Source organism: Megalobrama amblycephala, linkage group LG6 (genome assembly GCF_018812025.1).
Source record: "Megalobrama amblycephala isolate DHTTF-2021 linkage group LG6, ASM1881202v1, whole genome shotgun sequence".
Lineage (NCBI taxonomy): Eukaryota > Metazoa > Chordata > Actinopteri > Cypriniformes > Xenocyprididae > Megalobrama > Megalobrama amblycephala.
Window position 1 is genome coordinate 1,868,560 of NC_063049.1, and position 13,586 is coordinate 1,882,145.

The window sequence follows — 13,586 nt, forward strand, 5'->3', positions numbered from 1 at the left end:
GCAAAGTCAATGCAGCCATCTTCCAGGAGATTTTGGAGCACTTTATGCTTCCATCTGCTGATAAGCTTTATGGAGATGCTGATTTCCTTTTCCAACAGGACTTTAGCACCTGCTAACAGTGCAACAACCACTTCCAAGTGGTTTGCTGACCATGATATTACTGTGTTTTATTGGCCAGCCAACATGCCTGACCCCTGAATCTATGGGATATTTTCAAGAGAATGATGAGAAACAGTCGATCCAACAATATACAGATGATCTGAAGGCTCAATAGTGCCTCAGCAGTGCCACAGGCTGATCACTTCCATGCCACACTTCACTGATGCTGTAATTTGTGCTAGGAGCAAGTCATTTGCTGAAATATGTGCTGCCGACCAAGTATTGAGTGTACAAATGAACATACTTTAAAGAACTTGAACTTTTCTGTTTTGAAAATCCATTTTTTGATTGATCTTAGGAAATATTCTAATATTTTGAGATACTGGATTTTGGACTTTCATGAGCTGTCTAATCATCAAAATTAAAAAAAAAAAAAAAAAAACTTTTGAAATGTTTTACTTTACATGTAGGGAATCTAGAATATATGAAAGTTTCATTTTTAAAAATAATTTACAATAAAAAAAATGAACTTTTTCACGATATTCTAATTATATGACCAGCACCTGTAGCTCTGACTTGAGTTACTAGAGGCCTTGTAGCTCTCATTGTTGCACTTCCTCCATAGAAGGGCCTGGATCTCTGCCACCTCGGTGTTGGGGAATCGCTCCCTCACTGCATCTGTGAAAACAGGAAAGAGACATGGGGATGAATGAAAACAGGATAGACAATGTATAACATTGAAATACAATCATTGATTATAATGGATTTGTCAATCAATCATGACAATGGATTTGGATTCATAACTATGACATTACTGTACCTAAAATTGCGTTGGTTTTTTCTGGCTCAAGCTGCTCCTTCAGCTTGCCTTTTTTTCCTTTCCCTGTGAGGGTTGCCTATAAACGCAACATGTCACTTGTGGTCACAGTATTGGTACCTGCGCCAATTTGCCAGAGGCCTTGTAGTTATATCCGTACCAGGGCTGGGATGAACAAAGTTTCACGTGGAGCATTCTGAGATATTTTTTTTGCTGAATTACCGCTGAGTGCGAGTTGTGCTAAAAAATAAACTGCCGGGATAATCACACAGCGCTTGCCGTAGGCTACACGTCCAATAATGACATGTCCGATTCGCGAACTAATGACTCATTTGAACTGATTCACTTAAATGAATAGTTAAAACAACTGATCTGTCCAACACTGAACTCATGAGACGTCTGAATCGGTGTATAACAAATCGGTACACTTTACAATAATGTTCCATTTATTAAATTCTAGTTACCTACATTAGTATTTTTTTTTTAAGAAAAAGGTGAGTGGCAGAGTGTACTACTATACGTTGTTGTTATTTTTATGTGAATGAAGAATTAAAAGATGCACTTTTTTTCAGTAAGCTTAAAGCTATGTGTTTTCAACAAATGTTAAATTCTGTTGGTTCAGGAAGGACACCATGACAGGCTGCTGGCTTCCACTGTCGCTGTTAATTTTTTATTTATTTTTTGTTGGAAAAGCACTTAAATAGCTTAAAGCCCTCAAGTTTACATTGGTTACTGTATTCTTTCAATTGCTCTAAACAAGTATTTTGGGTGACCTTTTTTTTATTGAATGACATCAATTTGTTATTTTCATCTGAAAGAAAAATTACAAGATGCACTTTTTTATTAGTAAGCTAGGCCTATGTGTTTAAGGCTTCAAGGTTTTATCGAACGCTACCTCTGACTAAGAATGCATTACTTTGCACTTGTATAGTCTTTTATTTTGGACTTTTTACAAATTGGTAATAGTCAATTAATGGGGAGATTATCGATAATCGAATCAAACCGAAATAGAATCGGACTGAAAAAAACAAAAAAGAGTCGTTAGATTAATCGATGCACCGAAAAATAATCGCTAAATTAATCGTAAAACAAAATTATCGTTTATCCCAGCCCTAATCCGTACCAACCCACTGTCACTTTTACCATATTGCTTAATCAGTGAAATTCAAACAAGAAGTATTAACAGTAGTCAATGACGGCAAAAATGGCAGAGTTAAGTGGATTTTCAAATTTGTAATCTGGGAAGTCAGGTCTGTATTCCACGACATAACGTGAACATGCATGTTCTTCAAATTAAAGGGTTAGTTCACCCAAATAGCAAAATTATGTCATTAATAACTTACCCTCATGTTGTTCCAAACCCGTAAGACCTCCGTTTATCTTTGGAACAAAGTTTAAGATATTTTAGATTTAGTCCGAGAGCTCTCTGTGTGTCCAGAAAGGTAAGAAAAACATCATCAAAGTAGTCCATGTGACATCAGAGGGTCAGTTAGAATTTTTTGAAGCATCAAAAATACATTTTGGTCCAAAAATAGCAAAAACTACGACTTTATTCAGCATTGTCTTCTTTTCCGTGTCTGTTGTGAGAGAGAGTTCAAAACAAAGCAGTTTGTGATATCCGGTTCGCGAACGAATCATTCGATGTAACCGGATCTTTTTGAACCAGTTCACCAAATCGAACTGAATCGTTTTAAACGGTTCGCGTCTCCAATACGCATTAATCCACAAATGACTTAAGCTGTTAACTTTTTTTAATGTGGCTGACACTCCCTCTGAATTCAAACAAACCAATATCCCCGAGTAATTCATGTACTCAAACAGTACACTGACTGAACTGCTGTGAAGAGAGAACTGAAGATGAACACCGAGCCGAGCCAGATAACGAACAACAGACTGACTGAATCAGTGTACACTTTAATAAATTATACTTTGTATTAAAAATAAGCGTACTTACTAAAAGTACACTAAATTACCACTATACATTTTTGTATTTTAACATATTTTATGAGAGCACTCTGATATGCCACTAAAAATACACTTATTTTAGAGTGTACTGTATAAAGTGTACAGAAGTCACACTTCTAATGAAGTGAGAACATAGTACACTTTAAAAAAGTATACTAACAATTAATTTCCAAAAAAATATACTTCCCATAAGTGCACTGAATTGCCACTCTAAGTATGTCAAATTTAATACACTTAAAAAAAATAAACTTCAATACAATTTAAAATACATTTACAACAAAGTACACTTTCAAAAAGTACATTTAAAAAATAATTTGATTACTGATAAATTAGTATACTTACTGTTTGGACTATTAAGTTGAACTTAATTACATCTTTTTCGAAGTATACTTTTAAAAAGTACAAACCAAATACTCTTTAAATAAAGTACAACAAGTAGAAGTATACTTGTTTTATAATTCATGTACTTCATTCATATTTCAAATACACTAAAGTATACTACTTTTTTACCTGGGTAGGAGTGATTACGGGGGTGCCAATGAATGTGAGCATGGAGGAATTGAAAAAGAATATAAAAGGAGGAAAAGTACTGAACGTTCAAAGATTGAAAACAACAAAAGAAGGAGTAATGAGGAAAAGTGAAACAGTGTCAATAGAATTTGAAGGAGAGAATATTCCAAAGAAGGTGTTCTTAGGATTCATGAGCTATCCAGTGAGGATGTACATACCAAAGCCAATGAGGTGCTTTAAGTGTCAGAGGTTTGGGCACACTGCAAAAAATTGCAATAGACAGAGAAGATGTGCTAGATGCGGAGGGGACCATGAATATGGGAAATGTGGAATAGGGATTCCACCCAAGTGTTGCAGCTGTGGAGGAGCACATGATGTGGCATATGGTGGATGTGAAATAATGAGAAGGGAGACCAAAATTCAAAAGATAAGAGTGGAAAGAAGGATAACTTATGCAGATGCTGTTAAAGTGGTAAGAGAGAGGGAAAATAATACGAATAGAAGATATGGGAGTGCCAGAGCAACAACAAGGAACAGAAGAAAGAGTGTATGTGAGTAAAAGAGATCTGGTAACGTTCATAGCAGGAGTGATTAATAGTACTGCAGAAGTTAAATCTAAAAATGACAAAATACAGCTGGTGGTAAAAGCTGCAATAAATCATCTAGGATTAGTAGGACTGACATGGGAGGAAGTGAGGGAGAACCTTGCTAATCAGTCAAGCCAAGAAACGTCATGGGTTGGTTAATACTAATGGTAATCCTTTTACAATGGAATGCTAGAAGTTTAATAGCTAATGGTCAGGTATTTTAGCATTTCATAAATGAATTAGAAGAAAAGCCAGATGTAATGTGTATACAGGAAACTTGGTTGAAACCACATCTAGAGTTTGTTATACATGGATACATTACAGTAAGGAATGATAGGACTACGGGAGGGGGAGGAGGGTGTGCCACCTTCATCAAGCATGGAATACCATATAAATTACTGGAAGAGGGAGAAGATCAGGAATACATAGTGGTGGAGGTGTGGGAAAGAGGGGGAGGGATAGGAATAATCAATTATTATAACCCATGTAGAAGGCTGGTATTAGATAATTTACTAAGAATAAAGGGACAAGACAGACAAAGAGTAATTTGGTGTGCAGATTTTAATGCTCATAGCTCAATGTGGGGAGGTGTACAGACAGATGAAAATGGTAAGATAATTGAGCATCTGATGGATGAAAAGGAATTGGTATGTTTAAATGATGGTAGAGGAACTAGGATAAACTTACGGACGGGAACTGAATCAACATTAGATTTAACTTTAGTGTCTAATACAATAGCTGGAGGTAGTAAATGGGAAGTTTGGACAGCAACAACAGTGGGGAGTGATCATTACCCAGTTTTATGCACGGTGGGTGGGAGAACTGAAGTAAGGAAAGAGGGAAGGATTCCAAAGTGGATCTTTGAAAAAGCAGACTGGGATAAATTCCAGAAACTGAGTGAAGAAACAGTGACTAGGATCGATATGTCTGGAAGTATAGAAGATGCAAATAGGCAGGTCACATCAGCAATTATTATGGCAGCGGAGGAAGCTATTCCAAAGGGGAAAAACAAAGGAAACCGAAAATTGGTGCCTTGGTGGAATGAGGAGTGCCATCAGGCAGTAAGGACAAGAAATAAAGCATTCAGAATAGTTAAAAGAACCCACAATCTACAGAATCTAATCCAATATAAGAAAGCTCAAGCAGTGGTAAGAAGAACGATAAGACAAGCAAAAAGGTCAAGTTGGAGAATTTTTTGTAATGAGATAGGAAGAACAACACCTGTGGGGGAAGTATGGGGAATGATAAAGAGGATGGGTGGAGACAGGAGGCAATGGGAATATCCAGTGTTAACATTTGAGGAGGAAATAGCGGTATCTGATAAGGAAAAGGTAGAGGTTATGGTAAAATCATTTACAAAGGTTCACAGTTCAGAAAATCTGTTAGAAGAAGAGAGAAGAAGAAGGGCAACAACTTTGAGACAGTATTTACAGGTGTTAGATAAAAAGGAAGAGTCAAGAGAAGCAATAGATGAGCCATTCACTCTGGCAGAGATGGTGAGAGCAATTAAGAGTGAAAAAATACATCTCCAGGGAAGGATCGGGTATGTTATGTGATGTTAAAACATCTAGGGAAAAGATCACTCTTAAAGCTGCTTGAGTTATATAATAAAGTTTGGAAGGAGGGAAAATTGCCAAGTGAATGGAAAGAAGCAGTAGTGATTCCAATCAGGAAACTAGGCAAGGATCCAACTAATCCCATGAGTTATAGGCCAATAGCTCTTACGTCTAACTTGTGTAAGACAATGGAAAAGATGATAACAGATAGATTGTCATATGAACTTGAAAAAAGAGGCTTACTGACAAGCTGTCAGAGTGGTTTTAGAAAGGGAAGAAATACAATGGATTCGGTTTTAAGATTAGAGAATGAAATAAGAAAAGCACAAGCAAATAAAGAGAGTGTAGTTGCAGTATTTTTTGATATAGAAAAGGCCTACGATATGATGTGGAAGGAGGGATTATTAATTAAGCTGAGTAAGATGGGGGTTGGTGGGAGGGTGTTTAATTGGATAAAAGACTTTCTGTTTGGAAGGAAAATTCAAGTGAGGATTGGGGCAGATATGTCAAATCTATATATGGTTGAAAACGGCACACCTCAAGTATATGTGACCAGTCACGGAAAGTAGGGACACAAGTCGGTTCTGGGGCATTTTGAGTTATTCACAGATTCTGAAAGTGTAGTTTCCAAGCTTTCCAACGATGTGTAACACATGGAAATCTGATAATATTTGGAGAAGTTGTAGCCATTTGAAGGTAGGCACTTAAGAAAGCTCTATAGGGAGAAAAACGCCTCTAAAGTTGCAGTTCTCGCCTGTTCTCACCTGCTGGGAGTGACAATAGGGCTCATTTACATCTCATTTAGATAAGCCATACCCCCTGTAAAGCTCCCCCCTGTTAATGTGGGGACACATTTCAAGTGAGAGCAAGGTTACATCGTGTTACCTTGTAAAATACATTGTTACAGTTTTCATGTGTCAAACACAACGGTGCAAAAAGCTTTTTTTTTTGCATTTATTTTTGGCCATATGACAGAGGTCTGATTCTATTTGTCATATTTCTGTTCTGCATAAAACTAAAGAATATTCGGTACATCCTATACTGTATTCTAAAATGATCTGATATTAACTTTTGCATGGATTTTATTGAAAAGAGCTTAGGCTCATGTAACCAGTCATTTCACAGTGTGTCTGTGAAACGCTGAGGTACCGTAGTAGTTTTGTGCGCGTGAACATCATGGCAACGTACAACACAAAGTAACTCACGTTGTAAACACTTAACGTAATGCGTAAATGCAAGTAACTAACGTAAATCAAGCATAGTCCACGAAGTGTTGTTGAAATAACACATTATTGGACCGGAAAGAATAATATGGAATTTCTTCCAGAAAATTTCTTGCACAAAATAAATTCAAGCACTTTCAAGGATCTGTATCTATGTATGTTTATTTTCAAAAACTTTCCAGGGCATGAGTATGAATCCAAGTATGTACCAAAAGTACCACTTTTACTTGGTAATAGCAGCATAAGACAAAGGTCTTTGTGACACAGTCCAATGATATTACATTCGCGGTCTCTTCTGTGTTGTGACCCTTGGCGCTGGGCATGTGATGCATCTTGCCTCGTCAGCACAGAATGGCCTGATTTTTTCATACAGATAGGTCTGCCTGTCAATGTTCAGTCCAGGTGGGGCCAGGACAGAAAGACCGTCGATAGAGGGCAGATCTGCTCCGTCGCGCAGTAGCTGATATTCGACAGGTCGTGCATCACAGTGAGTTTTTGCAAGCACCACACCTGGTCTCTTGGCATCAAAGCTGTGACAGAATAAGCACATACGACAATTTAAACATGGCAAAGTATTTTCTCATAAAATACTGTCATGTGTATGTTGTTACTATGTTATATTGTATGTACACAATGTGAAAGTTTCAATATAAGTACCTGAAGTGCTGATAACTCTTGATCTGTGGGAGTCTACGGAAGTGGTGAGTCAGATGCTGCTGCCAGTCGAAGGTCTGGACTAAAACTTTGCCCTCTGCCGTTCCAACAAGCTGTGGGATATTGAGGTGACTCACAGGAGAGCTGTTTTCCACAACCTGATGACAAAAAAGAGAAGAGAGGAAAAAAAAATCTTCAGTTAAATGTTTAATTGAAGCAGAACAGAAAACAGCACTGAAGTCATTAAAGCAAAGTAAAGTTAAAGTACCTCAGCGATGTCTGCCAAAGTGTTGACTCTTGTCTTCATGTAGGCTTGCTTGATGAGTCCAAAGCCACAGTCAGGGGAAAACTTGGTGTGGCCAGCAATAAGGAAGTGGATTTCAATTTTATCGTGAAGCTTACGTCCAACCCGCCAGGCAAGGTACCAGAGCATGAAGTTGTTCTTGTTCTGCCCACTACAGTTGTCACAATGAAGATCCACCTCTGTTTCTCCAACTCCAAAGTTGCCGAAGAAATGATGCATGTAGCTGATGACTTCATTGCTTCCCTTAGTAGATGACATGCCTTCATCAATCAGGTAATTCACCTGTTTCTGCAGCCCTTCACAGGAAACACCAAATAGGCCACATTTCCGTGGGGTCAGGAAGTACATTGGTCTTGGCTGGAGAGGGTTTGAGGGAAAGTGTAACTGTTGGAGACAGAGGGAGAGAGGGAACTTGGATTAGATTAAATAAAATTTGTGTATATTCATAACTGTCTAATAAAGATAAAAATTACTATATTGATGCTATTCTGCATTTATCATTTATCTGCATTTATCAGGCTGCTTATTCTCATGCACCAAATCGCCCTTTAAGGGACATTAATAAAGTAAAGTAAATGTGTGTGAAGTATTACCTGCTGAGCAAAATCAAAACTGTAATGCATCCTAATCTTCTTGCTTGCTGGTAGGGACGGTCCAAAAGACAGGTTAGAGCCAGAGCAAATCTTTTTGCAGGCAGCAGTCATCTCGTTGTACACAGCCCTCTCTTTCTGCACAAGGGAAAGATGATCTTGTTGCTTCTTTACTGCTTCAGACTTTCTGTCATCTGGGAGGTTTGCACTTCGTATCAGCTGCTCATTATTGCTTTGGCACTGCCAGCAGAGATCTGTGCGTGGCCGGCAACTTTTGATGTGTGGGAGAAGTCGGTCCCACAGTGCTTTGAAGCTGGTTTTACAAACTGCACGCTCACCTGAAAAACAGATATGGCTTATGGTTAATTGTATTGTAATTGCTAATAGTGCTTCGCATTATTTCACATTATAAGCACTCAATTCTAAATCAATGTTTACACATACCAAGCTCCTTAGCAGACTTCACGTAGAGACGCCACACTGAGGCCTTGGACACATGAGTTGGCAGCAACTTCACATGCCAATCCTTATGCCCAGGCTGTCAGCCAGGCAGCATGATGGCATTGTCTTCTGCATAGTTTTTTATGAAGTCCACAACTCTGTTGATATCCTCAGGCCTGATGAACCTGGCTGGCGGACGTGGCAGTGAGTGCTTCTTCCTCAAACGTGGTCTTGCGCCATTCTCCTCATAGTGTTTGACTATATCAGCCAGGGTGTCTTTGCCAATGCTGAAAAAAGGAGAAAAAACAAGGAAAAAACGTTTAACATCATGCTAACAGGCATCTTGTCACCTATATCAGAATGCATTGTACAAATTATAGGTCAAATTATTGAGTCAAAGGATTTTAAAAAATCCTGTACATTAAACTCTTCATAAATACTTTTACTTTTGACTTATAACGCACATTTTGCGGCTACGGATACTTTTACTTTTACTTAAGTAGGAATTTAATCTGATACATTTACCATTACGTTAGAAAATCCTTGTTAAGAATGTAGCACTTCCTCCACCACTAGCTAAAATGATTAGCATCACATTCAATTCAAGAATGCTAACTGGCAGGTTTACGTGGGCTCATTCACACCAGTCAATTCAAGCAATTGAAGCATTATTTAAATTAATAGCAGATGCTAACATTACCATCTAAAAGCCCATTATAGTAATGGGGCTTTTTGGCAAGTGATACGATGCGAACGATTACAATTAAAACGACAGTCCTGAGCTAGCTAATAACAATAGACACATGAGAAAACGTGTACGTGTTCTTAGAATGAACACAAAACGACAAACTTTGATGTTAATGGAAACTCACCCCATAAGAAACAGAAAAGTATTCTTGCAGATCTCGTTGCCTCCAATGAAATAAGTCGTTCGGGCACACTTTCTCTTTGTCGGTGTCTTCTTTGTGGATGTAACCATCTCCGAAGTTTGCACTGTGCGTCTGTTTGCCTCTAAATGTCCAATAATTCTGATATCTTACGGTCCAACTCGTCTGACGCCAGTCCGATACATTCTTCCTCGTCTTCATCTTCGCTCAGTTGCAGATTAGGGATATTATTCAGTCTTATTATGCTGCTTTCATCGTCGCTCAGATCGTCTTCAGAATCAGTGAGCCCCTGTTCATAATCATCCGGCTTTTCGAAGAAGTACTTCAAAACATTTTCGGTGTAACGGCCACGGTTCAGCTCGTCTGCGATATTCTTTGCGACGTCCATCTTCACTGAATTTTGATATCAGAGCCGGTCAGAGCGCTGCAAGTAGCCACGCTTCCCTTGGAGGGCGGGAAGAAACAAAAGAAACAAAAGCCGGCGTATCCGATTCCAGTATGGAAATACACACAGACAATGACACGCCCCTACTGCGAGATAGAATCCCAGAAAAACAAGCCGATTTCAACCTCAAAATGTATGCTTTTAAATAAACCAATACTGCTATCTCAAACACGGAGAGGCTTCTTCGTGATCTCAACTAACAGATTCTGCAAAAAAACGAAAATCACCAATTTTGAAAAAAAACGCTTCTTTCTCATTTTGCTCGATAGTTGTGCTGCCGACTTGTGTCCCTGGTTTTCGTGACGGGTCACATATATGTAGCATTAATAAGATCGGTGCTGGATTATGGCAGTATAGTGGTTGGGTCAGCAGCCAAATATCTGATAAAGAGACTGGAGGTGATCCAGATACAAGCACTACGAGTGTGTTGCGGAGCTTTTAAAACATCATCAGTTCCAGCTATACAAGTGGAAATGGCAGAAATGCCGTTGGAATTAAGAAGGATCCAATTGATGGCAAACTACTGGGTTAGTTTGAAGGGGCATAAAGACTCCCATCCCACAAAAGCAGTATTGCAGGTGTGTTGGGAGAATGGACGAAATTTAAGGGAAAACTTTGGGCGGCTTGGAAATAAAATAGCTGAAGACTTAGAAGTATTTAATCTGAGGATAAGTCCTACGGTAGTTTTTCCAGTGACAGCTCCGTGGAAGATGATGTGGCCTGAGGTAGACTGGTTTGTTCTAGAGGAAAAAAGGAAGGCAAAGGAGGAAATTAACTTAATAAGAATTTTCAATAATCGACTAGGAGAAGTATATAATGAATTTACACAGATTTATACAGACGGTGCAAAAAATCCAGAGACAGAGGCAACAGGATTTGGTGTGGCAATACCAGGAAAAGGAATTGGGATAAATAGAAGAACATCAGATAAATTAGGGGTATATACTGTAGAGATGTTGGCAATATTAACTGCATTACGGTGGGTGGAAAAGACGGGACAAAATAAAGCTCTGATATGCTCTGACTCTTCTTCAGCTTTAACTAGTTTAAGGTCGTTTATTTCAAAAAGCCGACAAGATATCCTTTATGAAGTACTTCAGGTAAGCACGAGGATAGTAAACAAAGGTAGTCAGCTCAAATTTATGTGGGTACCAGCGCATGTAGGGATCAGGGGAAATGAGATGGCAGATAAGTTAGCAAAAAGGGCATTATTGAAAGATAGTATAGAAATGCAAGTAAGTTTTAGCAAAGCAGAGGTTAAAAGTATAATATGGGAGAAAATAAATCAAATTTGGCAAGAAAGGTGGGATAGAGGGGATAAAGGGAGATGGTTATATCAAGTTCAAAGAAATGTTAAAGGAGATAGGGTAGGATGCAGGTATCGGAGAGAAGAAATAGTGATGACTAGGTTAAGGTTGGGACATTGTACACTAAATAAAACTCTTAAGATGATAGGGAAACACCAGACAGGATTGTGTGAAGGATGTCAAGAAGAGGAAACAGTAGAGCATATAATCATGACTTGTAGGAGATATGAAGTTCATAGAGAGATGATGAGGAATAAATTGAGGGAATTAGGGGAACAGGAGTTCACGGTAAAAAGGTTACTGGGCACGAAACAGATTAGAGTACTGATGACTTTTTTAAGAGAATCAGGGGTATTTAATAGGATTTGAAGTTAAATTAGTAGAATGTGAGGGAGGAATTATAAAAGGATATTAGTAGGGTATAGAAAACAGAACCAGTTATTTTGGATAATTTAAGTAAAAGATTATTTTGGAGAATGTTGTGTGTGTGTGTGTGTGTGTGTGGGATGGGGTGGGGTTAAAATTGAGTGGGAAATAGAAGGTAAGGAATAAGATTGTAAACCTATTATCTGGTCCACACTCCGGAGCAGAAGGGGGCGGTAATGCACCGATAAGCTGGATGCCAACCGCCGTAAAACCAGAAAGAAGAAGGTGTCTTTGTCAGTTCGTTGCAGGCTGTCCCGCTGTCGTATTTCTGTGTTTCACCTCCTGTTATCCTGGGGTTCTGGATCTCCGTCTTGTGCCCGCGTCTGGGTTGGATTATTCCTTGGCTTCTGATACCCATTGTAGCCCTGCGCCACCCGATTCATCTGTTTCAACACATCACGGCGTCAGCTCGTCTTTGTGACTGCAACGACTGTCCTGTTTGGAGTGAAGTTATTGTACAGCGTATTCTGTCAATAAATCCTGTTTTACTTGCACTTGGATCCTCTCTCTGTGTTCATTCCCTGACACCACTGAACTGGTGAAGAATTCAGTCCACCCACGCCTGGTTAAGGTAATGGAGGAAGACTCTGCATTGCTGCAACATCAGAGAGAGTCTTCTCAAAAACAGGACAAATGATCACAGAGAGGAGAAATCACATCAGCCCATCCAAGCTGAGGCATCTGATATTTCTGAATGCCAACCTGCACTAAAGACTAAAGTGTCTTAATGTAAAGACTTTTGCCTTTAGTTATTTATTTGTTTGCTGTGGTTCTGTTGAACATTTAAATTCAGCAAGAACTTACAGGCTCCACTATCAGTGACAGGATCACGTGAGCGTCGTTGATCAACAACAGCAAGCAGCACGATCTCCCAAACATTATATTTAAAAAAAATATTAAACTTTTTTTTGTGTGCAATGTTAGTTTTCTCTGAGTGTCCAAATTAAAAACAACTAATGTTAAAATGGAAATCTAAAAATCTCAGATGCGTCTCCTCATGTGAGCAACAAACAGGGCATTAAATTGACACATAAAGTTAAAAAACCTTGACAATACAAAACACAATCAACATTACATATGTGAAAAATGATGACTAAAAATAAAGTTATAGCTCGTACCTTCTCCTCAGAGAACTCCGATTGACTCACGGGTTACAGCTCAAAATGACGCACATGCGCCATACGTCCGTTTCCCATTCAAATTACATCACAGTTATTAACATCGTACATCTAGCGATTTTAGTCATTTATTTATTTTTATTTGATGTGCATTTAAACAATATATTACACTGACATTAAATTACAAATAAATAAAGTAATTAATTAATTAATAGATTAAAATACACATTGTGAGAGTGTTTCCAATAAAGGCTGAGTATCAAGTGACCCTAAATTTGACTTTTTTTCTGCCTTGGTTACTGTGTTTTTTGGGAGGATCATATGTGAACAAATGTGGTTAATGTGGAAAATATGGGGAAATCTGTGGGTTTTTACTGTAGGTGTTTAAAATTCTTCTAACATTTAATGGAATGTAGTTTCACAAGGATTTCTTTCACCCACATTTACATTGTTGACTGTAAAATTGGAAATTTATTTTCTTGCACCCTGAAATGCATTTTTAAATATATTTTAAGTGTATGAAGGTTGAAACAAAACATATTTTCAGTTTCAAAAATATATTTAATTGAACTTAGCTGTTTACAACATGTATTTACCTTATATTTAAAGTATACTGGTGCTGGTCATATAATTAGAATATCATCAAAAAGTTGATTT

General features: G+C 38.2%; 1 protein-coding gene and 1 long non-coding RNA gene across 2 annotated transcripts; both read right to left on the bottom strand.

Moving 5' to 3' along the window:
• Positions 1-546: 546 nt before the first annotated feature.
• LOC125269653 lies at positions 547-2,316 on the bottom strand. The gene is made up of 3 exons (XR_007185164.1): positions 2,260-2,316; positions 920-995; positions 547-777 (listed from the first exon to the last, which is right to left on the bottom strand). It is a non-coding gene; the product is annotated as an uncharacterized LOC125269653 (long non-coding RNA).
• A 3,025-nt stretch (positions 2,317-5,341) lies between these two features.
• LOC125269512 lies at positions 5,342-8,084 on the bottom strand. Its single transcript, XM_048192405.1, has 4 exons — positions 7,680-8,084; positions 7,415-7,569; positions 7,129-7,287; positions 5,342-5,357 (listed from the first exon to the last, which is right to left on the bottom strand). The coding sequence occupies exons 1-4, from the start codon at positions 8,061-8,063 to the stop codon at positions 5,342-5,344; spliced, it is 714 nt and encodes a 237-aa protein (XP_048048362.1). The 5' UTR covers positions 8,064-8,084.
• Positions 8,085-13,586: the final 5,502 nt, after the last annotated feature.